The sequence below is a fragment of the Zootermopsis nevadensis genome, unplaced genomic scaffold (assembly GCF_977971745.1).
Source record: "Zootermopsis nevadensis isolate Lab colony 2312 unplaced genomic scaffold, Znev_1.0 Znev_ptg000024l, whole genome shotgun sequence".
In the NCBI taxonomy this organism is placed as follows: Eukaryota; Metazoa; Arthropoda; class Insecta; order Blattodea; family Termopsidae; genus Zootermopsis; species Zootermopsis nevadensis.
In genome coordinates this window covers 18,251,679-18,277,440 of record NW_028259156.1, presented here as the reverse complement: position 1 = coordinate 18,277,440, position 25,762 = coordinate 18,251,679, and the positions used below count along the sequence as shown (strand labels likewise).

At 35.1% G+C, this 25,762-nt stretch overlaps 4 protein-coding genes across 11 annotated transcripts; 2 read left to right on the top strand and 2 right to left on the bottom strand.

Annotated features, from left to right (window-relative positions):
- Nucleotides 1-701: 701 nt before the first annotated feature.
- PGAP1 (GPI inositol-deacylase) lies at nucleotides 702-12,193 on the bottom strand. Of its 2 annotated transcripts, none has more exons than XM_022080967.2 (15): nucleotides 12,013-12,193; nucleotides 11,516-11,669; nucleotides 11,211-11,434; nucleotides 10,715-10,999; nucleotides 9,708-9,881; nucleotides 8,713-8,972; nucleotides 8,375-8,519; nucleotides 7,197-7,462; nucleotides 6,646-6,765; nucleotides 5,491-5,709; nucleotides 4,871-5,068; nucleotides 4,372-4,534; nucleotides 3,189-3,694; nucleotides 2,560-2,661; nucleotides 702-2,379 (listed from the first exon to the last, which is right to left on the bottom strand). In XM_022080967.2, the coding sequence occupies exons 1-15, from the start codon at nucleotides 12,148-12,150 to the stop codon at nucleotides 2,157-2,159; spliced, it is 3,177 nt and encodes a 1,058-aa protein (XP_021936659.2). In that variant the 5' UTR covers nucleotides 12,151-12,193; the 3' UTR covers nucleotides 702-2,156. The 2 variants fall into 2 exon arrangements, with proteins under 2 accessions (XP_021936659.2, XP_021936660.2); XM_022080968.2 differs by having other exon boundaries at nucleotides 12,020-12,155.
- GatC (glutamyl-tRNA(Gln) amidotransferase subunit C, mitochondrial) lies at nucleotides 11,892-14,206 on the top strand. 5 transcript variants are annotated; one of them, XM_022080976.2, is made up of 3 exons: nucleotides 11,892-12,036; nucleotides 13,069-13,392; nucleotides 13,856-14,206. In XM_022080976.2, the coding sequence occupies exons 2-3, from the start codon at nucleotides 13,091-13,093 to the stop codon at nucleotides 14,022-14,024; spliced, it is 471 nt and encodes a 156-aa protein (XP_021936668.1). In that variant the 5' UTR covers nucleotides 11,892-12,036; nucleotides 13,069-13,090; the 3' UTR covers nucleotides 14,025-14,206. The 5 variants fall into 5 exon arrangements, with proteins under 5 accessions (XP_021936668.1, XP_021936665.1, XP_021936666.1 ...); XM_022080973.2 differs by lacking the exon at nucleotides 11,892-12,036 and adding an exon at nucleotides 12,186-12,263; XM_022080974.2 differs by lacking the exon at nucleotides 11,892-12,036 and adding an exon at nucleotides 12,259-12,335.
- Nucleotides 14,022-25,664, bottom strand: KdelR (ER lumen protein-retaining receptor). Of its 3 annotated transcripts, none has more exons than XM_022080970.2 (6): nucleotides 25,484-25,664; nucleotides 24,936-25,125; nucleotides 24,230-24,299; nucleotides 22,898-23,150; nucleotides 21,359-21,439; nucleotides 14,022-15,806 (listed from the first exon to the last, which is right to left on the bottom strand). In XM_022080970.2, the coding sequence occupies exons 1-5, from the start codon at nucleotides 25,572-25,574 to the stop codon at nucleotides 21,405-21,407; spliced, it is 639 nt and encodes a 212-aa protein (XP_021936662.1). In that variant the 5' UTR covers nucleotides 25,575-25,664; the 3' UTR covers nucleotides 14,022-15,806; nucleotides 21,359-21,404. The 3 variants fall into 3 exon arrangements, with proteins under 3 accessions (XP_021936662.1, XP_021936663.1, XP_021936661.1); XM_022080971.2 differs by lacking the exon at nucleotides 14,022-15,806 and adding an exon at nucleotides 17,324-21,180; XM_022080969.2 differs by lacking the exon at nucleotides 14,022-15,806 and having other exon boundaries at nucleotides 17,324-21,439.
- PolG2 (DNA polymerase subunit gamma-2, mitochondrial) lies at nucleotides 14,114-17,647 on the top strand. The gene is made up of 6 exons (XM_087355222.1): nucleotides 14,114-14,345; nucleotides 15,008-15,243; nucleotides 15,713-15,886; nucleotides 16,337-16,523; nucleotides 16,643-16,866; nucleotides 17,209-17,647. The coding sequence occupies exons 1-6, from the start codon at nucleotides 14,114-14,116 to the stop codon at nucleotides 17,266-17,268; spliced, it is 1,113 nt and encodes a 370-aa protein (XP_087211348.1). The 3' UTR covers nucleotides 17,269-17,647.
- Nucleotides 25,665-25,762: the final 98 nt, after the last annotated feature.

The window sequence follows — 25,762 nt, the reverse complement described above, 5'->3', positions numbered from 1 at the left end:
TGAAGACGGCTGTCTAATTTTTTGTAGCACCATGTAATCCGGTAAATGCTTATACAGACTTTTAACAGTACTTGCTGCCTCCATCATCACGCTCTTCAAACCAGAAGACAGTCATCTGCATACATCTCACACTTTCCACCATGAGAACCTCAGATCCTACTACCAGCCTCGTACAGTTTTTGTAGACCACAGCCTAAAATAACTGTCTCTAATTGCACTATCCTCTTGCTACACAGACTTTGTTCTTATAACTAGAAACCTATCCTTCCATTCCCCATGTCTACTTTTATCTTACTAAGTTATTCACATTCACATCTAACTATTTATAAATATTCTCCACTATTCCTTAATTCCACAGCATTAGTATAATTGGCTTATGTTGAAATTTGAGTGACTTGCCCTGTTCCAATGGCATTAGCTAATTTTATAGCTCTGAAATTATTGAATGAACACAGAAATAAAATGAATTCTATAAAGGAATGTTACAGTAGTCAATATCATGTAATATGCCAGTGAACTGATTACTGGTAATGTTCCAGCAATCTCTGAAGGGACTGAGGAAACCAAAAAACACTCAATTAAGATAGCTGCCTTTTGGTACAAGAATTTAATTTGAGACCAGTGTATATGACACAGGAATGCTGGCCCCTCAACTGCAACATTTGGTTTAAAAGAAACAATAAATACAAGAATGTCATGAATGAAGGTACTAGAGATGTTTTAATAAGAAATTTACATAATTCTCCTTTTGTAGGATGAAGTAATGAAATAATACAATTAACAAAATTAAAAACGAAAAAAATAAAATAAAAGGAACTAATCACTATACACATGTCATGAATGAATGTAGTAAAGATGTTTTAATAAAAAAATTACAAACTTCTCCTTTTGTAGGATGAAATAATGAAAGTGCAATTCACAAAATTAAAAAGGGGGAAAAAAAGGAACTAATCACTATACACACATGTTCATTTTAAGAATCACAGTCAAACATACTTCCAAGTACCACCTGTCCTTAGCTTTTTTTCAATCACAAAACTTTTTTGTACAAAACAAATAAAGCAACTCACTTTATGCAGACAATGTTTTGTGTGATGTGTACATTGTCTCTCCATCTATCTCTTAGAATAAAGAATACTAATTTTTGACTAAGAAGCAAATGCATTACAACTGCGCATTTCTTACACCAACCAGGTGTAACACAATAAACCACCGCTAAATAAATGCAGTAATAGTTACAATACAATTAAGTAGGTCTGAGAGAATTAAAATATGAATGGTTATGTCAAAGATCATACCTGTTAAAATTAATCTAAACTAAAACTAATGAAATGTAATTTCCAGAAAATTACATGGGCCTTATATGAACACAGTTGACCATAATCAGTACATCATTCCTCTTCAGAATGTTCTGACAGTTTTGTTGTGTTTTCAGACACAAAAGTTTCATTTTAAAAGTTAAACTTCACAATTTTAAATAAATTCATATTTATTTGAGGTATTTTCAAACATATGAAGTTTAAATCTGCAAATATCTTGTGCAACTATTTTAACAGACTTTCCCAGTAATCATGTATTTTGTATATAAAACTTCAGTCACGTTTAATACTAATTTTTTTTTTTTGCAACCTTTAATTTACTATATTTAACCTAGCTCTGTTAAATGCTTCTTCTCACTAAATATAAATATTTTTCTTACAGAACAGATATGCCCTCTTTCATACATAATCATAAAGCATATGTCACTCAGAGATGGCTGTCTTCTGGATTGTAGTGCCAAGTTGTTTGGTATAAGTTTACTAATGTTTCAGAGTTCCTGATAATTGAGGCAACAAGGCCCTCTGAAATGATGGTAAACTTCTATCAGACTACATGGCACTACAACCCAGAAGACATCTATCATCTTACTCACAGCTGAGAGAACCTCAAATCCTACATGTCATTAAAATCCTTATGCTCTACTCTCATTTTAATTACTAACCATTAACAATTTCACATTCATGTCATGACAAGACAGAGAGATGAACAAAATTTTGACAACAGCACATGGTTAAGTTTAGATGAACTGCTAAGCTCAATTCAATCTAAGGTCATATTCAATAACTGCATCTGTAAAAGACTAGATTGTTTTCTGTCATATTCAAAATATAAACAGTTTACTCTTGTTCAGTAGTGGTGGAAGAAGGCAACTGGTTTTCCACTAATGGATTATCCTCAGCTGTAGAAGTTACTACCAGTCCAGCAAATACTTGATGTAGTGTGATGACTACAAAAGCTGTGGCTACAATTGGGCCAAGATTATGAAGAGAAAGTGGGGCATATATAAGTGTTAAGATTGCTAGAATGTACAGAGAGTGCATCACCCACCGATAATATTTCCTGAAAAAAAAGCAAAACATAACTAACAACAAATTCTAGGAAAAACATAAGAGATACATTTGGCTGAACTGAGAGACAAGGATCATTACTACTACCATAGGATATAAGAAGTAAATACATAAAACAAAATGTATCTTCTCTGATGAGATAAGGAGACTTTCTGCAGTCTGAGTTACTCACATGTTAGGTCTTGGAAACTTTCCTTGCCACAGGATGCCAAAACAGAAACACAAAATGAGGGATGTTTCAAATGATGGATCTGGCTCCAATTTCACATTGAACCTGGAGAAATATGATATATTCATAACATCTGCAATATAATTCAATTATAGAAATGCTTCAATTCTATGTTATTATATATAAGTTAAAAGTACAACAGGTGTAAGTAAGAAATTATAAATTCTTTTTGGTTATAGCACCATGTTATCCTAGAAAACACTTGTGCTCTGTCAGCATAGTGACTAGGCTACAGGACAGATGACTGGAGTTTAATTTCTGGCAAAGCAACTATCTTTTCTCTTCCTCACCATGCCCACATTGGTTCTGAGGCCCGCCCAGCAGTTTCTGGCTCTTGCCTCAGGCATAAAACTGAGCTCTCAAATTCATCTAGTGCCAAGATTAAAAATATCTGGAGTTGTATCTTTACTCTCTTATAGATCTTCATGATGCAATGCTTAATTAACCATACAGACAACACAGAACAACACGGAAAGTTTCTTTCCAAAATACGTTGCTACAACTAAGAAGACATATATTATTAAATGTACAGTTATAACAGGATCAAACCCCATTTTCTTGCATACACTCACCTGTAGTTATGTGCCCAGACAAGAACACAGGGAACATTTTGCAGTGTGACTGATAGCCACAAAAGGAATGCAGTGAAACTGAAATGAAGCTCTGAGAAGGAATACTCAGAGTTCTCACTGGATTGTAATTCTACTTTAACATCAGAAGAAGTCTTAGTTGCAGGCTCTTCACATTCCTTGCCAGAGTCCTCTTCAACACTTGACGAACTCTCTATAGTTCCATCAGTCTGACATGTATCAGCTTTTTCTTGAACATCAGTATCAGGTAAGACATCATGCTGGGTTTCTGTCTCTGTCTGTGCATTGTTCCTATTTTTATCATCAACTACATTGCTTTCTGTTGAACTTGTAACAATGGCATCCTTCTTACTGTTATTATGATCATCATCACCAACTGTTGAACTCTGTGGCTTCTCGGAAGCTTCGTTCTTCTTTTGCATTCCCAGTACCAGCTTTAGTGAACATTTAAATAAATCTTCCAAGTAGTCTTCATAAATTCTGCAAAGCTGAAATCAGCAGTTATGTTCAATAATCAACTGTTACATTACAGACCCCAGTGTAGTGGATTTTTAAAACACTGTTGACAACTATGTTTTAAAAATCCATTACATGATACATAAATTCTGAAATTTGACCTCATAAAGCTCTGAATGATTGCTCAGTTTTTGTGTTATTTAACAATATTTCTTCAACTGCATAAGTTACATAGTGCTGAATTCTATAATGACTGTGAATCATGAGTTGGATGTGATGTGAAAGTGACTGTATACCCTGAAGATGGCTATCTTCTGGGTTGTTGTGCCATGTAGTCTGGTATAAGTTTACTGACATTCCGGAGGTCCTCAGAGGACTGTTTGTAAACAAATAAAAATTATTTTTAAACCAAGTATGGACCTTCATATTCAGCTGATACTGAACATTGCGACCAAGTGGTTGGCACCTCAAAATCTAGCTACCCTGACAGACTGGTTTTCATCAGTCTCTTCAAGCAAATACTGGGACAGAACCTCAAATTAGTGCATAAACACTTCTCTCCACATCCTTCCCAATTCATTAATCATTCTATCATTTAACACTATAGTTTGAGCTACTGACAGCATCATTAAAGAAATAACAAAATACATTTGTAGCTGACAATGTTGTAGGTGATGCTATACTATGGAAAACAACAGCAGCAGAATACCTTGAGGAAGAAGAAAGCAGCACCAACACACAGGCTGAGAGCACCGCATGTGCTACATGTAAGAGCTATGAGGAATGCGGCCACAGCTGCAGGTAACTTTGACAGCCCTGCCATGGCCCATTCTGACAAGGTCAATGTTCCTGTCAGAGACCTGGCCAGGAACCTGTGAAATTAACTGCCATGTTATAAAAGTTGTGGTGGTTGTGAAAACCCTGCCCACATCTTTGACACAATAATATTATAAAACATTTAAAACAAACAAGTCAGGAAATGTGTGCATGACATAACAATTCTGGTGCACTGACCAGGATGTAACCTTTGCAAATGGTACCAGTGACATCAAACAGTCAAGGATTCCCCATATGATGCTTGGATAAAAGAATTCTGTTCAAAGTTTGAGATTTTAGTTGAAGTTGGAATTGGATTTTAAAAAATCATGAGTTTACAAACCTCAGATATGGATGTAACCATCATATTATTGTGTTGTTCAAAGGTTTACCTAAGAGCCATCTTGTGTGCAGTGTGGCCACTGAAAACAATGGCAAGCCAGCAACACAAACCAAGAAAGTATGCTGCCCCATATGCCACAACATAGAGATAAAGAGAGAGAAGCAGAAAATCCAGGTTCTGGTCCTGCAGAACTATGAGGTCAGGTAGTGGTAGTAGTGGATGCATTAGCTTCATAAACACACTCCACCTGTGAAGCATACAACAAGCTTTATCTCACAGAAGTCAACCAACTACACCAACGAGCATACTACTAAATCTGCCATAACCAAATCTGACCAATGCTGTCAGACTCTCATTTTCCAATGCATACAATTCATATACAGCTGTTGAAATTTGATTATAGCAAGTCATCACCTTACATGTTACATATTAGGCAATTTTCTCAAGGTACTCTCTATATATACACACTTGTCCGATCCCTGCAGGATAGTATTTCTTTAATCCCAACCAATGGAGACATCAATAACAATAAACATTTCAGTTCATATTCAAACAGCACTCGGTTTTTAACAAACAGAGGCTGGAATCACATTGCTGAATCATTCAATAGCATTACTGTGTCCTGATGTGCATAAAGCTTTTATAATCTTTTCATTTCTCAGCACATACCCTAACACACGTGCTCCAATCTTCACAGCTGGAAGAATGTAATATGGCTTTGCCCCAGCATCTAGTGCTGTGTGAAACATAATGCACTGTCCAGTTTCCATCATGGTGCGCAGCTGTTCACGCAGAGTAAGCAGCAATATGGCAACCAGGTGCGATAACAGCATTGGACTGTAAAACCGAGCCAGCTGCCCCAAACTGTCCAGCATTCCACTCTGAATTCTGAAATGTTGGCACCAAAAATTCAAACATATTAACAGTACTTTATAAATAAAATTGTCCCCCAGTGAATAAATAAATTCTTGAAACCAGATTGTAAGCATTCTTTGGTGTATATGACAATGATTATAATTCTTATTAAACAAAAGTAAAGAAAAATTGAGAAACCTTTCTTCTCAGAAATGTATCATAAACAGTCAAGTTTAAAGACAGGTCACTGTATAGAATGTCACCTACAATGACATTTCATTATAATACACACTATTCAATAAACATTGACTGTACTGAAATTTAATTAGAATTATTAGCCACAATAAAAAGGTTCTGTCAATGTTTCAAATACTGATAACAAACAAATGTATTATGACTGTTTATCTCATGATTATGATTGTAACAGTATATGACAGGGCAGGAATTCTTTTTAACTGAAATGTTTTAATTTACTCACTACTTCAACAGAAGTGGGTCTATTTTATTTAAATTGGTAATTTCCAAATATTTAATAACACAAGATCTTAAATGGTAACCTGAACTCAAATTATAGTTGAATACTTCAATGAAACATATTACTACTAAAGACATTTAAAATATTTTATTTAAAAATAATTACTGCAATAAGAAAGTAAGAAAATAAGTGAGATTTGGGGTTCTCATGGTGGCAAGCATGTAGGTGGCTATCTTCTGGGATGTAACACATGTACTTTGCTACATTCTGACTGATGTTTCAGAAGAGCTTACCGCCTCCATTATCATGTTGATGAACTGCCCTAAGTCAGTAAGCACCTCTGAAACACAATTAGTATGTACAATACAACACAATGCTACATCCCAAAACACAGCCACCTTTAGAAAGCAATTGCTTCATCAATTACCAGTTATCCAATGTTTTAAATATGACAACCACTGAGGCTCAGAGTCATATCAAGAGATATGTCTTACCTAACAGAGTATTTACACTTGGGATCCAAAACCAAAGTGACTTTAACAGAGTCGCTTGAATTGTATGATGCAGGTTTCAGAGTCTGAAGTTTTAAGCGTAGTGGTTTATGAACACTTTCTCTGTGAAACAGAAAAGTAACACTCATGAAAATGATATACAAACAAGCTGACAACTATGAGATTTGAGGTTCTCACAGTAGTGAAGATGTCCACGTTTGGTCTTCTGAGTCATAATGCTGTATGGACTTTCAAGCACACACCAACATTTCAGATGATCATACTGCCAGACGCTCTCTAAAAAGAAAGCACTTTTCCACATTCCACAACCTACATGAAAATATCATGTTATAAAACATAAATAATGATTTGGAGTATGCCTTTAATGTGATGGTTCATACTTTGACCAATTCCTATAGATGTAATTTTATATTATAAGATTTATTTATTGTACTAGTAAATATTTATCACTGCTTTATATTTTGGCCTACATTATACTAGGTCATATGATATTTATACCTTGAAGTTTACTACTGAAAACATGTAACACTCACGTGATATGAACATGTACATCTTCCCTACTCCAGGGCACCCTCATTGTTGCCACTGAGTGGTGTGGAGTTTTCTGACACTCCTGGGGATTGACATGAAGCAGGTATGCTTGCCAGGTTTGCTCAAACCCTGGCAGCGTAAGCTCATAATACACAGCATGGTCATATGTCAAGTCCAGCACTACAGACTTCGACATGAATGACACCCACTTTGGCAGAGAAACAGCTATGTGACGACTTGAGGAATGGATGTCAACATTAAACTGAACCTTGTAAAAAATGTATTAACAAGTATTAAGTAAAGAACAAATCACAGTACTAGGTACATTTAGGGCATGAAAATATGTGTATATCATCATAAGCAACTGTCATATAAGGAGCATGAGAAAACTAAATAAAAATGTGAATGGCATAATGACCACACCCTTCCTAAGAATCAGGATTACTGATTCAGGTGAAAGAATTAATGTGATACCACTCAATTTGTTTTTTGTGAAAAATTATTAAATCAAGGATGATGAGATGAGAAGGGCATGTAGCAGACATGACATAAATGAAGAACACAGACAAAATGTTAATCACAAAACCTGAATGGAAGAAACAACTTCAGAGACCTAGACAACATGGAAGGGAAACATTAAAATGAATCTTAGAGAGACAGGATGAGAGGATGTACAGTGAACTTTTCTGGCTCAAGATATGGTCCAGCAGTGGACTTTAGTGAACATGATGATAAACTGATGGGAAAAGAATTCTCTGACTAGCTTCGTGATTCATCAGCTTCCCAAGAAGGACTCCGTTCCATAGTGTTAGATATGGCTTCGATGTTTCATTAACTTCTCACTTGTTTTTGAGATATCTCAAGAACAATTAACCTGTTATCATGAGTTTTTACAGTTAATATATTACTGTGTTCCCCTTTTGTTTCTAAGTAAGATCTGGCATGACTCAAAATAATTTGTATTGGCCCTATGCAGCTAATGAGGCTGATGACTGGATGGTGAAAAGTAATGGATAATAATTCACCTTTATCCTATTGCAACATAGGATTTAAATCCCCACAGTATGGGCTGCTGGCCAGAATTTACCAGTTCAGCATACAAGATGCAAGACCAGCTAACCTACACTTAAGCCATGACACACAGCCAATAAAGACTGAAGCAGAGGTGTTGAGCACTCACCATTTCTCTGGTTGGTTTCACTCGTATAATGACATGCGTAAATGATTTACGTTTCAAGGCTGATAGACTTAGGTAGACAAACTTCCTCTTCAAATGGTGTGATGGCAAAAATTTTGTCTCATTGGACAAATTGATTCCATTGTGACTGAATATAGAAACATAAAAATAAGCAAATGGACCAAATCTATAAACACATATCCACAATGTTTCTTGACTTTTTTTCATACTAAAATAAATTAGGACCTGCCTTACATTACTTTAAACTGTGTTTCTGTCTTGCAAAATGAATGATTACATTTAAAAATTCCTCTTTCACTTGTAACATATTTAATACTCACCACATCCTAACTTCATTATGAAAAGCATTAGCAACACATGCAAAAACCCAATCCTTGTCATCAATATTGACAGCTTCCACTGCCAACATTTCATGCTTTGGATCATCAAGCAATCGGATCATAATGTGTGTTTCAGTAAGAACTCCATTTGGTTCATGAAATGTGAACTGACGCTGTAAATTCTCCTTCCAGACCACATTTTGGTCAAAGTATACATTATGAGGATGGAATGCAGTGGAGAAACGTTTTCCTGCTGTTCTCTAAATAAGCCAAAACATAAAAGATGTTAAACCTTTTTGAGCTCTGAAAACAAGTAAATTACAATTGACAATGGACCGATCCAAATAATATATTTATTCTTCACATTATCTTAAAATAAAAAGTTCAAATGAGCTGCATAAAAAAATTGACCTGTAAAAGCAAAGTAGTTGCTGACAAGGACATACATCAAGACATTTTAGAAAGCAGCTGAGATATGCTTTCTTTAAATGCTTCCATCTCTACACAGATAAAAAAAAAGTAAAGCTGTCCTGCTACACGCCATGTAGGTCATTTGGGGTGGGCCTCAGAGCCGGTCTGGACACAGAGGCTAGAGGAGAAATCCTCTGCCCTGTCGGGGATCGAACCCCAGTCATCCAGCCCGTAGCTAGTCATTATACTGACTGAGTTATCCCGGCTCTTCTATACAGATAATAACAAATTATAAACTGACTTCATAAAGACTCTTCTCCAAACATTATTAAGGTGATCAAATCATGAAAAAGGAGATGGCAGGTCAAGCAGCATGAGAGAGATGAGAAATGCATACAACATTTTTGTTGAAAACCACAAAGTGAAGAAACCTTCTGGTTCCATTAAAGGGCATAGCATTTATTGACCAGCACAGTTATTACTTCTTAAGAAGGAATTCCACCATTTGTAATTTAGTTTCAAGTGGAAATATTTCACAGTGTTCCTGTTGACTGTTTTAAGGGTACGGAATTATGCCTTAGTACCTGTAACATATGGTAGTGGAAGACTAAGTTGCGTTCCTGCACATTTGTTGACACCTGTTTTGTGGTGAGGTTCACAATATCAAACAGTGATCTAACAATCACAAGCACCAGTTCCTTGCACCACACACTGCAAAGGTGATCTGTTGAAAACCACACAGTGGGCACTGCAGTGCTCTATAAGGGACAATAAAACCAGTCATTCAGCTCACATCTTTTTCCAGCTTTCATCTATATCCTACACAATAAAACACCAAGAATGAGGACCATCCATTTTTCACAGTGAACTCTCATTACAAAAACCTTAGTAAACCTCACAAATTCAGTGAGAAAAATTAAACACTGTTATAACTTCACATACATAAACTAAGTTTTTGAATATTATACAGTCATGAACATTAATCTAATACAACAAATTGCACTGAACCTCATTTACTTTCCACAGATGATTCCATTTTAAGCAGGTCATCTGACAACCAAGCTGCTCCAGCTATCTCCATCTTCCCAGAACTATTCAGCCTGTTTCTTCCTATGGCATTCCTTCCCTGTGTGAAATCTATCCTAACCTATTTTTCCTTTCTTGATATTGGTCTCTCTCTTGTGTGTTTTCCTTTTATATTAATGACCAAAAGCTTGATTGGAATTCTCACTTTATGACATCCGGTACTGTGTATATGAGAGATACCTTGAATTATTCTTGATAGGAATAGAAAATCCACAAAAAAGAAGAGACACTGTCTTAGATGTGAGTCAAACAAGGCATGTCTCATACACCTAATGACATGTTTGAGGTAGGACCTTTCCTCCTTCATTCTTGTAAGGTCCTCTGGTGAAAGCTCAGTTTTCAGACTGACTATACTGATTAAAGTATTGTAAAATTATCTTAATTCCTCCAGGTAAATGCCAAGATAATATCTCAAATTAGGACATAACCACTTCCTGCTACAAACTTTCTACTTGGTTATGTGCTAATTTTAGTAATGTCAGTTGAATAATGTACCCTAACCTACCACAACATTAACATCAGCTTCTCCAGTCTGAGTCAATCCAGATCTGACTAGAATATCCCTATGACCTCCTCCAATACTTGCAAATGTCACATGACTAAGGTTTGCTTCTCTGTCTGCTCTTCTATTAGCTTTCCAATATGTATTGACACTGTCATAATATCTTGCTATGAATGAGTCAAGTGCAAGCACAGGGCTTTTGTGTGGAGTTACTAGAGTGATAATTACATGAACCAGACTCTTTTCAAAATTGGGTTCCAAAAATAAGCCCTTTGCAACCATTCCACCCTGCAAACACAAACAGATATCCAAGTGAAATTTAAATACTGTACAGTTTACATACATACATGTAATGTATACTGTAATAATAACACAGCAATTAACAACAGTAAGTAGCATGCACTTTATCAACCATACATAACTTATATTCATCTAAGGCATAACATTTGTATAGAAAAAAAGTGTCATGTAAGAGTGACAGTTCAGTTAATTTACAAACCATAGAATGCCCAATAAGTATAACAGAAGTGGGTTTATTTTCATTGTTTTGATATAGTTCCAGTATTCTGTGAAGGCAATGGTGAACAAAATCTCTTTGGTCCTTGAGAACACCACCAAATAATGCTGAATACTCCTCATTCAAGTCCACCGAGAAATAATCAAAGTGGAAAGGTGTATGAGAATTCAATGTCTTCCGAAGACTCACAGATGCCAGTGAACGTACTATAAAAAGAAAACGGTAAATTTTATGTACGGCTTCCACATTAAAATAATACAAGTGATCTGATAGAGAATAATGTTTACCTTGTTTATGTGATCCACTGTTTCCAGGAATGAACAAAACTGGAATACCGCTGAATTTCATTAGCCGTAGTTTCTCTGTCTTCTGTCCTTCACCATATGCATATAGCCCATAACGATTGTATCTTCGAGTTACATCAGCTGGCAGTGAAATCCGCTGTGTAAAGAACAAATTAAGTTTCTTCAATAAAATCCTCTCAGGCAACGAGCCGTATCAGTTACGGACAAGAGCCCAACATTTCGGAGACCTTATCTGCCGCCATTATCAGGGAAATTATGGGTAATTAATTGAGTCTAGTCGCCATGAAAGTTTCAAAGTCTTGTGAGAATATTATATGCTAATATCAATCCACAATTTTTCATGTACATTAGGATTTCTGTATTAATTTTTTCTTACGTAACCTCACTTCTATAACGCAGACGAGTTTAACCTCACTTATCGTAGAGTGGAATCAACTAACCACAGTGCGTAATTAATTTGCATACGTATAGAAACTTACAACGTACTGAGGATATTCGAACATGTAAGTCATTTCACATCCATTTTCTTCGTAGCCTGTCAAAAAATTGTGAAGTCCTAATATAAAAAGAACAAAAATAATGCCAGAAAAGACAACAAAAGCACCTACGGCTGCCATGTTTTATTATAACAGTGCTGTTCACTCGTTTTCAGATGACATTTACGAATGCTTTGTAACTTATGGCATAGATATGTTGGTATTAGCTGTGGATATACCTGAAACAAAAGCCGGTAAGCAACATGTTCACGATGTAAATATACGAGGTTATGAAGCACTAATAAATATTAACTGAAAACACAGAGGTTATATTTTCTGAATAATGCTGTTACATTTTACATTTTACATTTATATTATACTGACGTAGTAAAACGTAAATTGGCATGCATAAAATATTAAAAATTACGTGTCGTATACCCCCCAAAAGTAAATAGGGTTAAGGCTATGTAGTGGCTGATCCCCTGACCCATGAACTTGTGGCATATGTCGTTTGCATTCCACGATGTTTTCATGTGTCATTCTTGTTGACAGAACAGTTTCAGAATTATCTTATAAACATTATGCCTATTATTAAATGTAATATTATTTATTAACAAGTAAGCTACCCCTATAAACTTGAATAGGCCTATACCACATTTGTATTCATGAATAACTTTTCAAAAAATAATTACACATTGTAAAGCTATTTTCGAAAAAATATACACATAACAAGCGTTACTGGGATACATTATCCAGAATAAGCATATATAAGAAGTAATGAATATTTGTAAGTAATTCAATTTGGATTGTCTATCAGCTAATATGTAATTTTTGAGGCTTCTGGTCTTTCCTGACTGCTTCTTGGGGATGATTAGCTTGCATTTATGATTCTGCACTATTTCTTTTAAATCCTTTCACATTCTTCACATATTTTAGCACAAGAAAGTATGGGGGGAAGCTTCTTATGTGACAATTTTCCCATTGTGCCTCACCTGGTAATTATAGATATTGTGTGAATGTGTATATAATCTCATACAGTTGTATTACTTTTCATTTTAGATATACTGTGACCCCAGCTGACATGAACAGGCTACTGAAACATAACACAACATTAATTAAATTTTGGTGTCTGCAAGGAAATGCAAGGTTATTGAACTCAAAAATTCCTCCTATTCCAGTTGTGAAACTAACAGATGAGAATAACCTCCCTCCTCAAACAAAGATAAATCAAGAAACTATTGAACTTCTGGAACGATTATCACTGGTGGACTTTGCTAATAAAAGAGGAATAGAACGTTTGGAAGATGCTATAAAATTTGCAGATCTGATTCGTGGGATTGATACATCTGGTGTGGAACCCATGATATCTGTTCTTGAGGATAGGTCAGTATTTTCATGATGGTTATTAACAGGAGAGTAACCAGAACTGGGTCTATGGCAAATTACAATTATATGTAAGTGTTATTGGCATGATGTGTTGATGGTGGTCTTCTGGGTTGACACTGAATGATTTTGTAGGAAAATGACTTGTTATACTAGTCCTCTTTTGACCTTCCTCAGCAAAACAAGATATTGTGGGAAGGAAATATGTTCTCAGGGAGCAGCAGTAGTGCAAAAGAGAAGACAAAATGTACTTAATCGGTATAATATACTGTAATATTTTTACTTCATAATTAGTACTTCAAATTGCAGTTGAATTTTGGTTCTCTAGACTCAGTCAACATTATGATAAGTGGTTTAATTAAAAATTGATGAATAATATTTATGAAACTGATTACAAAATTACCAGTGCCTTATAGTGCATATTGCTGTATCAGTAAGTTTTGTGTTCTTGTTTTTGTTTTAGAACACTTTATCTTCGTGATGACATAGTTACAGAAGGCAATTGTCGCAAAGAAGTGATGTCAAATGCTGCTGTCACAGAAGAAGAATATTTTGTAGCCCCTCAAGGGAACATTCCACTCATTCCTCGAGATTCTTTACTAAACGACAATAAAAGTAGTAAACAGAAATAATATTTCCAGATTTGCTCTATATTTATATAACTGCAACTAGTTATACATAACAAATACACATTGTTAGTGACATTAATTATGTTTTTGAAATGTCAAGTTCACTTCATAAGGTTTTACAGCTGTGTGAGAGACAGTGTTTTTTGTGGCCTGTTGTGATCAGTAAGGATTCCAATAACTTTGTTGAGTATTTCAAGTTTGGTTTTGCTGGTGAGCTTCTGAAGAACAATATTTGCCAAGAATGGCTGCTGAGCATGGTTATGAACACAGATGAAAATATATTCCCATATCACTCTCATGGTTTCACAAGGAATATTATCAAAGGTAATATTTTTTCTATACACTTGAAGATAATAAAGGTATAGATAAATATTAATGGAAATAGCTGGGTTGTTCTTTTTCCCTTTTAATTATCTCAGATACCGCTTTTCTTCATAATAAAATGAACACAAAATAAGAAGACTTGTGTTCATCTCCTTGTCCATTACTTCACCTCTATGTTTCATCTCCTTAACCACTCACCAGATATCGATGAAATCTTTTATTGCAGTCTATACTTAAAGATGCCAGTCACATTTAATTTTGGCTTGGATCAGCCCAGAATAACCCATACTATGTATGAAGCTGATATCATTTTTATAAAAATGACTCATCTTACAGAAAACTGACATGACATAAAACATAAATGTCTTAAGATCTACAACTGCAAAGAAAAATTGGTATGACTACAAAGCATTAAGTGTAGAATGATACATTATTAAATATTAATTTATGTTGGCAATAAATGAGCATCAAGGCCAGTGATGTATGTGGAATTGCAAAAATGCATTTGGAAAATGTGTTTTAAATAACTCATCTACTCTCTTTCACTTTCAATTTCAGGATTTTTATATACCTTATATTCGTTTATTTTACTGGGTGCAAAAATTATGAAGGGCATATAGGCAGAGGCCTAATCCAGAATATAGTAAAATGTTGTGTTTTAGATTTGAGAGAACCTTTCGAATATGTGAAGAAACTCAGTAATTCACAGCTGCCATTTGGAATTTCTGAGACTAGACTAGAGGTCAGGGACTTATTGAGTAACATGACACAAGAAGAAACAAGATACTTCCAGCCTCAGAAACACACAGTGCTGTGGTCATGCATATTTGCTCGGCCAGGGAATGCCATGCAGCGCTTCTACCAGTGGCAGCGTCAGAGGAAAATGTGGTGGAGAAAGGTAACAGAATCAAGACATTTCTACTAGCATAGAATTGCACTTTGTATGCAGTACAGGTTTATGGGTGATTTATTATACCACATGTTTAATATCCAGTGTTTTGGGAGTTGAATTTTACTGCTATTCTCAGTTGATAGCCAATATGTTTTCAATCCTGTACATTTAATTTTCATCTTCTTAATGGCAAATGTGTGGGACATAGGAGCATAGACATAACATAAACATAAAAACATCTGAAGATGGCTGGCTCCTGGGATGTTGTACCATGTAGCCTGGTAAATAGTGACCAACATTCAAAGGTGTTTCCTACCCCCGCAACTAGTGTGATGAGCGAGGTGCAGGCAGAAATGTTGGGGAGGCAGTAAGTTCCTCTGACTGGTGAATACATTGCAGAAGACAGCCATCTTCATCATCACTGACATGAAGATATCTGTGTGCATGATGAAGTATTTCTTCTGACTGATTTCAGTTCTCTGCTTCTCCTGGAAGATTTTTTCTTACTGATATCCAGAGTGGTCCAGATGGTCAACTAGTGGAGATTAAGGCTGAGTTCCCATGGGGCTCTGAAACAGTGGAAACAGTGTGTTATTCAGGAGTCAGACTATTTGAGAATATTGAAAGCACTGAAAAAGAATTATTTGAGGTACACTGCACTGTTCAAGAGATCTTTTAAGTAACCACTATTTATGACAGATATGAATGGTTTCTTAAGATGTACTTCCCTCATGCTAGAGCATGAGGAACACTCATACCACTTCCAACTCAGCTTGAAGTTGAATTACTGATATCTGTCTGGCAATTTAGTTTTTTTGTTTACATATATTTATGACCTTCTCCATTGCCAGTCATTTAAACTGTATTTTAAATCCTATGTAGTCCATACCATAGTGTCAGGTGTTAAGAATTTTATTTAGCATTAGATACAACCTATGTGCATGCATAATTCATGTGTAATTATTATTTATTCATGACCTTCATGCCCTACATGTTTCAGCCAATTGCCATATGTAGGGACAACCAATAACAAGGAGTTAGCCATTAAGTTTACAGAATTTTATTTGTACACAGTTGCTACATTTATCTTTCATTCCAGGCAAGAGATGGGCGGAAAAAAGTGATGCCCCATGTGATTGAGAGCACTGCAAGTCTCGAGAGCAGTGTGTTAATATTTCTTTGTGATGCGTATGATGAGCCATTATTCTTGGGGTTACCTCGCCAGATGTTGAGGTTCCACCGCAAGTTGGCTCCATACAAAACAAGCTTTTGTGCTTCTCCCTCTAGTATGTATTCATGTAACACTGTAGAATGGGACTTCTGTTAAATGGATTAAACTTTCAGGGTGACAGTAACTGAAACAAATGGTGGTGTTGTATGTGTTGATTAAATGATGTATTTACAGCTGCATCAGTAGGAGAGGAACTTGGTCAGTTGTCCCTGTACCTGACCAAGCAGCTTCGAAATGTGGGAATTTCAACTCTGTTGTTACCTGATGTAGCCAGAAAGTCACTAGAATCTCAGTTTGCTCGCAATGATGAGCTAGGCATTCCCTACACTGCTGTACTCAATGATACTTCTCTCAAGAATGGAATTGTTGGCCTGCGAAGCCGAGACACTACCCTAAAGGTGAGTCTTGGTAGCTTGAAAAAGTCTTGTATGTAGGCAGAGAATCTCTGAAAAGTCATTTTACTCCACATTGACACAACTGATCATCTTAAAGAACTTCATTGCACTTAATCACAGTTACCTCAGATTTTTAATGAGGTCTTATCACAGTGTTAAACAATAACTTCAAGAAGTTGCACACTAATACAATTTGAAATTATTCACACTGGAAAAAAAATTTATATCTTCTAATAGGAGAATGTTACCAACTTCAAATTATATAATCTGAATTATGAGATACTGATTGGATGTGTTTTTACTGTATCAAGTAGTCACTAACGCTGCTTCAATCTTCATTTGCAGGAACAAGTTCATGTGACTGACTTGACAACATACATTGAGAAGCTGCTGAAAAATTACTGACTTCTGAACATAGCTGTACTTTTAGACAAAAGAAACATGAAAACACAAGACCTCATAGAATTACAAAAATGATTTATTAACTAAACATTTTGCATTGTTTCAATGAAAATAATGACACAGGTTTATTTCAATATCATACCTTTTTTCATTTTATACATAACATGTATTAGGTCATAAGAGACTCACAGTCTCATTATGACATGAATTTTTTATTAAGCAGTGATGATACATAACTATCTAAATACTACAGGAGGCACACAACAAGATGTAATATGTAATTGAAGTTCACCTTTTCTTTTGTTACATAAATGCATTTGGGATTGTGTCCTGTGTAAGAACTCTCTTGTAGTTTGAAATTACATACAGAAATGGAAGAAGAGACATTGACTGTGGCTGTATGCTCAGTTACTGGCCTGCCCTTACATACTTCTTAAGATTTTAGTCCTCTACACCTTCAATGACTCTTTGCATTTTTACTTAAATATTTTGGCATTCTTGATTAGGGATCAGCAAGGATACTACAACAGAGCTCCTTATTCATGATTTCAAATAAGAATTTGTTTTTATTTTCATTCTCTTCCAATTAATTGTTTTAAATATTGAAATATTAGTTTAAAAAAGCTTAAAATTTACAAAATGTTTTTTTTTTAGTTTTTACCTTACATTGCTTGTTTCTCTTTCAGTGGTTATAAATTATATTCAGCAGTAGATCAGTGCAAATAATTAAGCAGAGAAAGTATAAAAACTGATTTGCTTTTTACTAATCAGAACCCTAATTGTTTCATTTTATCTGTCGAAGGTTATTCCTTTCACTGTACACAACTCACCTATCCAGGTGTGATAATCCTCATTTGTACCCTTAAGATGCAAGCAGTGAAGTACTTTGATATATAAAAAATTACATTTATCACATGTTGCTACAACTTATCAGCACACATATAATATAATAATGGCTGACTAAAATAAATATTTAATTGTAAGAGGAAATGAAAATGATGCCCACTTCACACTACTTGTCATCATACTAGTGAAGTTCACAGATTGAAAGCTAAACCATACACACACACACACATAATATTTTTGCCTTAATGGTTCTTTTTCTCATCCCTCAGTAAATTTGTAAACAACACATAGCCAAATTTTAAATGACGTAACATCTTTATATAAGATTATAGCATTAAAAGTAATATCACACTGGAACAGTCCATGCAAAATGTCTGATGAATGATGAAAGTCACATGTAACAAGGTCCTGTTGCCATTAACCTTTACCATCCAAGAACAGGGGATTTTAACACTTGTACTATGGGACTGCCAACCAGACTAAACTCTGGGGTGAAATGGTTTAGCAACATGCTTCTGACACAAAGCCAGCTGACTGTGTACCAAGCCACAACCACATGGGCAATAAAGGTTTTTATTAATTTGGCTAAAGTAAGTAGATATCCCTGTGTTTAAGCATTATGCCATGAAGACATGGAAGAGTGGGATAAAGGTTCACATAATTGTAACCTCAATAGGGGAGGTGAGTGGTCAGTTTCATGTTATCCTGCTTCACCTCCATATGATGTTCTGTTTTTAGGAAATATGATGACTCTGGATACTGCAAGCAAACATATTTATGGCAGAGTAAAATTTGGGTGGAAAAATTTCTTCCTTTGTGTAAACATGGTACTCATATGTGTATGGAATACTCATGCCAACAAGTTTAGACATACTGTTTGTATCAACTACTTAAGTCACTTGCCATTCAGGTATATGACATGACATATCAGATTAATAAGAGGGAAAATTCTGATGCAGTAGTTCAACCCCTAACCTATAAGTTGTCATATGAAATAATCACTATACATAACAGAAATACATACTTCATTTCTAAAGGGTTTTGACGGCGGTAGATTACACTTAAAATTCGTTGTCAGGACTTCAAACATGATGAAAGCTTATGAAGGTAAGATGTTATCATATTTTTAAATGATGCTAATTCAAAAAGATTTAATGCATTTACTAACATCTTTGAGGACACAGGGGAGGTAAGGGACTTACCAGTAGATGCAATTTACAACAGGTAAACTTTGTACACAAAATTAGTTTTAAAGTCTCATAAACATTTTCTTTACAGAATATTAAACCCCAATTGTTGAATGAATAAATACACAAGTCATTGCTTAGAAACTAAGAACAACTGTGTATCTTTATATCAGTTACTGTATCTGTACTAATTATGCATTAGTTTTAAACTACACAATTCCTGATTTGAAATACTCAAGTAAAAGGCAAGAATCATAATTTCTACACAGAAACCACTTTACAAGCAAGTAACACAGCACTACTACCTAGCGAAACTTCATGTGCACATGCAGCTCCCAACTACAACACATAAAATGACCCACAAAAATCCCAAATGCTAAATTAATCTTTATTCAAACTGTTTCTGTTCCTTATATTAAACAAAAATAAAGCTATAGCTGGTAAAATTTAAAAGATTTTAACAAATCAATGAGGAATGACTGCTGTACAAATTATGTAAAAGTATGACTATTTATTTCATGCATTTTACAACAATGTAAATAACAGCATACAGTTTTAATTTATAAATTATATCATGTTGCTAAACTTTCAAATCAAACTCTTTTAAAGATTTTTATATTAGAGTTTTACAGAACCTTTTCTTTCATTGGTCTGAGAATGATAAATGCTCATATTAAAATGCAAACATTGAATTGATTTTTGTGAGCAAAGTGTCCAGATACCATAGTTCAAACTGTCGTTATGTGGTATCACACCTGAAGAGTACCAATCAAAGTATATTTACTCCAATACCTCACATTCCCCATGTGATAATTCTTCCCACTTTTGGAAGCTTAGTCAGAGAAGGAAGGGTGACTAGTAACTGTAATTACATTTTATAAAGCATTACAGTATTGCGTAATGAATAACTCCCACTTTTGGGGATAAGCCATGTTGAATGCTGAAGGTTTTAAAATGCTTCAGCAAACTTTCAGGGTGAATGTCTTTGGTGGAGAGGTGGATTAGGAAGCCCTTATAATGATAAGGCAGAGATAGGTGGAAGGTGGTGGAGGAACACTGAGGTGGGATACTATCCAGAAGGGAGTTCACAATTCAATCATGTCTTTTGCCTTCAACTCGTTCTCCACTGTAAAATCTGTTGAATACTTCCTAAGGTGCCAAAGACATCAATCCTGAAGATGGCATCTGAAATATCTGCTTAAGCAATGGAAAACCTTCAACATTTTATAAAGCCTATCCCCCAAGTGCAGAAACTAAAGGACAAAATATTACAAAGTGTTCAGATGCAGGCAGTACTCTTATGTGTTTTACAAGCCTGAACACACTATAAGTACAATGGAATAGCACTTAAGACTCCCACATTTACAGTTGAATGTTATGGCATCAGCTTCATTCTATCCCCTTCATATTTAATTCATTAAACTCTCTCAAGAATCTTTAGGTATTACAATCCAAAAGCAAGAAGACATCAGCAGTAAATTAAAAACACATACACTTGCCGATACTTCAAGTAATAAAAAATTCCTTACATTCCTAGACAAGACAGACACCCAAAAAAATTAAGTTCTGACATGTGAGTATTGAGTTTCAGTTGCTGAACCCAAATATTTTTCCTTCTTGAGACAGTACATACATGATTAAGACTAATTTAAATTAACAAGTATTTACATCACATTTTTAAGTGTTTGATTTCAGAGCCAACATTTCAAAATTATTCAATTGTAAACAAATGCAGACCAATAATCCCTCCTTAAAACAAAAGAATTGTATATGCAAAGCAAAAGGCCATAGACCTGATAATCGTCATTTCTGTACAGAATGTAACAAATCGACTTTGCTTTGCAAATGTTGTCAGGTCTCTATCACATCCCAGTTTGGAAAACTAAAAAAGAAAGAATAGTGTGGTACTTGAGTAAATATATTAAATTAAAAACAAAACATTATTACATGAAGATGGTTTGGAAGTTGAGCACAAAAAAAAAGTTCAGAGAATCATACAAAACACACATGAAGCCTTCTTCCACACTCACTTTCCGTCATACAGTTACTGAAGCACTTACTTCATCTGAACCCACAGCTCACACTGTACCCAGTGTTACACTGGATTTAAGCTGGTAGCTGAAGCTTCTTTCCTTTCAGAACTGAAACATTATAAAAATGCAATGATAATACGAGTGGACACATGACAGCTGTGCCACAGCAACAACTGCCACATAGTGAGAAATCAGCATCATCCAGGCTTTGTTACTGATACTGTACACTTCTATTTGAAAGTACAGTAAATTGCCAAGCTACCCACTTGAAGACAGTGAAATGTAGTGTTAGGGAAGAAAATCTAACTGGAATAAATATATTTACATAAATAATGCTATAAAAGTAATAAAATGTGTATAAAAAAATTAGTAGGATATGAGGTTTTCATAGTGGCAAGTATGAAGATGGCTGTCTTACGGGTTGTAGCAGTGTGTAGTGTGGTAGAAGTTAAATAACATTTTATAGGTCCTTGCTGCCTCCATCAACAAGGCAATAACTCATCACCTTGATGATGGAGGCAGCAATTGGTCTTGATATATTCTTAGCATTACAAGTTAAGTGGAAGCAATCTAATAGCTCTGCCTCTCACCAATCAAAAATTCACCCACCTTTTTGATTCCAAATTTGTCAAAACAGGAAAAATACCTATATCTAGGAAGGTACATTCAAACACATTTACTGACCACATGGTTGATATTTCCATATATCTTTAATTATTTTAGGAATTCAAATAACTGCTGCAGTAGCTCAGTCAGTGAAGAAAACTACTATGGATTGGACGTCTGTGATTTTGTTTTAACTATGTGCAGTGAGAATTTTACAATTCACTGTCATTTTCAGAATGTATATGATCAATTTGTACTCCTGTCCATTAGCACTGTACACTGCCTATGCATGGAAAAGGCAGTGTATGAAACTGAAAATTCACATCCATTAAGTACCAAAATTAAGAATGTGTGGAGCTTCCCCCGCCTACTTACTGCAAAGTCAGAGGAGATAACCATTTTCTAGCCAATGCAGAAGTGTACAGCACCAAATAAGAAACAGTATGATGTGAATGTGGAGAGATGGAAAGGTTTGTGGTATTAACTACATATTTAGCAGGAGGAACTGGAACTATGCTTCACATTCACTTGTATTATCTAGGGCAGAAGTTCTCACCCCTTTTCACTGGTGTACCACTAATTTTAATTTAACACACCAAATGTACCACTAACTAAATGAGTTCAGGACAATTTATTTATGTTAATATTATCTTTTTATTTTCTTACTTAGTTCGCACACCACTCAACATTAGCTCGCGTACCACCAGTGGTACATGTATCATAGGTTGAGAAACGCTGATCTAGGGGATGAACAATAAGCCCATTAGGAGTCACAGTTCCAGAGACATAGTACTGCCCCATCATATCAACAGAACAACAAAATGTGAGCCAGTGAAACACAATGTGCAGATTTGCCATACTGACATAGAGAGCACTTGTTGGGGGGGGGTGTTTCATGTGTGTTAGGGTAACTTTCACACTGAGACATTTGATGATAGGATAAGTTCACACAAAACTCACCTTTAGTAATGTAAAGGTAAAAGAAATCACAGTAAAGAACAGTTTGCACAACTCCAGCTACAATGGCGATGAGGTCATAATGATTCTCAAAGTAGTAACGGTAGATCCAGTTGAGAAGATACAGGGCACGATATGTGCCAAGAGCAAACAGATAATGTGATGTGATACTCTCTGCCTCACCAGTCTTTGACACTAGAAACAGCTGAGGCAGGATAGCCACTGATTCAAGGTAGATACTGAATGTCCATAACACCTGCAATATTAAATGCATATCAGAAAGTATAGATAACATATCAGAGATGTATCCTAGCAACTCTGAGTTCTACATCTTTCTGGACTGTTAGATGCAACTTGCAACGATTCTGATGCAGTAAGTAAAAGGAATGAAATCCGTTCTTTTGTGCATCAAATGTTTTAAGTCCCATTGCCTTATAACCACACTGCAAAATGTGCAAGAGAAAAATCTGTTTCATGGACACTTACACTTCCTTAACTTTAGAAGTTCCTGGGTTGAACCAATGCACAATCAAAAAACTGTCCAAACTATACAAAATGTGAAAAATGGTTAAAGAACCATTTTTCTATAATAAATATTCAACAAGATCTTGCTGCAGAAAGCTAGACAATAAACATGCGTAAGGATACTACCATTAACAATATAAACCTTTAAATTTCAAAATATCTTAAAAATAATTACAAATTCTCCATAAATTTTTTTTTAACAATCCATACTGACAATGGTGTACAAAAATTAGAGGTCATGAAAAAGGCACGTTGGTCCATGGCACATTTTTTGCTTGGTTTGTATTATAGTTACTTAAAAGAAATTATCTAGTATATTACTACAGTTCTGAATTTGTGAAAATCTTAGCCTTAAGTTGCTGAGTGAACTTAATTTTCAATATGATAATTTTTAGTGTTGGTTACAACAAATCCATGCCCATGAACAGCAACTGATTCTTTTGTAAAGGATTTAAAGTAGATGCAGAAATTTTCAGGCAACGATCAAAACAAAGTCTTCATATTAGTTGAAGCCTGTATTGTTGAAATATGAGAAGCCACAGTTCACATTAAGCTATAGTCTCTTCACTGCATTACATATATTGTGAAGACAGATGTGGAGTAAAACAACCACACACAACATGTAATCAAATACTTTGGGTAAAAATTTAATTTCCCATAGACTGGTAACAATTTCATTACATGACCCCATAAAAATCATTATGAAGAGAATTTTCACTGCTACCAAGTCTATGACCAGTGTGCATCCTCTGTACTCTTATCTCCTGCTAATATTTCTGTACCACAAGTACATGTACATTTAGACCTCACCTCCAGAACTGTGAACTCATGATTGATGAGAAGAGCCAGTGCCACAGCTGGAATAATCAAAAACTCAATCCTAAAAGCAAAACACTGCATATTACCATAAAATACATACATACTGTCTTGCTTTCACACAAAGCTGTCATAGTCATATCACACATACAAAATGTTGCACCATATTCATTCACACACACACACACACATACATACACACCCAATGTTTGGACAAAAAAAAATGTAATTTTCACACCATCACTGTGTGAGAAAAAAAATTATCTCTCACGGTCATAAAACTGCCAAAAAGCCATAACAATCATTTTTACCACCTACCAACTTACATTAAGAGGATGAATAAAAAGTAGCAGATAACTGCATACATGGGCCACCAACCTGTATGCTCCAAGGAGTGGTTTTACACCAAACAAGTGATCCTCCAATTTTTAAGCTTGGTATGTTAAATTAGGTTAGGTAAACTTTCTTTTGGAGAATTCCTTGTTGTATGGCTATATTAGATGTGTATGAATAAGAATTCACATTGTAATTGTATTTTTTGTACAAAAGTAGGAGAGACTTTCCACTAGTTTTATTCAAACCTAATAAGCATTTCTTGGTGCATATCTTCCCAATCACTCTATTTAAATCAAGAAATATGATGTTCTCTTTAATAAAACATTCACATAAACTTTAAAGTAAGATTTCGGTTTTTCCTTACCGAAATGTGTCATGATTCTGATCATAAGTTGCCTTGAATTTGAGGTACATCAAATAAATAGTAGCATAAGATGCACCAACGAATATGACTTTCATAACTGTGTTGTATGCTGAAACAAATGATGTGAGAAGATCCAGGTACCGTGTTGTATAAACCAGTGCAAAAAGTATTTGTGATTTTCCTGATATACCTGCAAACAAACACAGTTTGAAACACGAATACGACAAAGGCTTAAGTAACAAACATACAAGGACATGAAATTCAATCTAAAGGCAAGTTTGTAACATGGCCCAGTACTCAAAGGTTACAATTTTGTGTCAGTGACCCTAAATTTTAAGACCTAAACAATAATTTGAAACTGTACAATACATTACCCTCAATTACGACACAACAAAAAATTAATTTTAATCATATTTTCATTCACCAACTACATATATTTATCAGTGTTCATTTAAAGTGGGGTGTAACGTATACAATAGCCAAAATCTACAATTACCGGCTACAATACAGCAGACATTTGTGCTGTATAAATACCAAACTGATATTACCTGCACATGACCTTGTTTTCCATATTTTCAGTAATAGAACTACGATAGCCAAAAGGTGGGATAAATCCCCAAGAAGTCGAAATATATTCATTTTCAAAGTAAATTAACAGCGTTCACAACACCCTCAACAATGACGTGGCTTTGTCCGCAGATGGCAGCACATAAGATATGAAAAACTTATCGTTTGATAAAATGATGAAGGCCATGAAAACACAACACGCCACGAGATGTCACAATTTGTAAGAGTTGCAGAAGGGAAATATTACTCGTTGATAATCG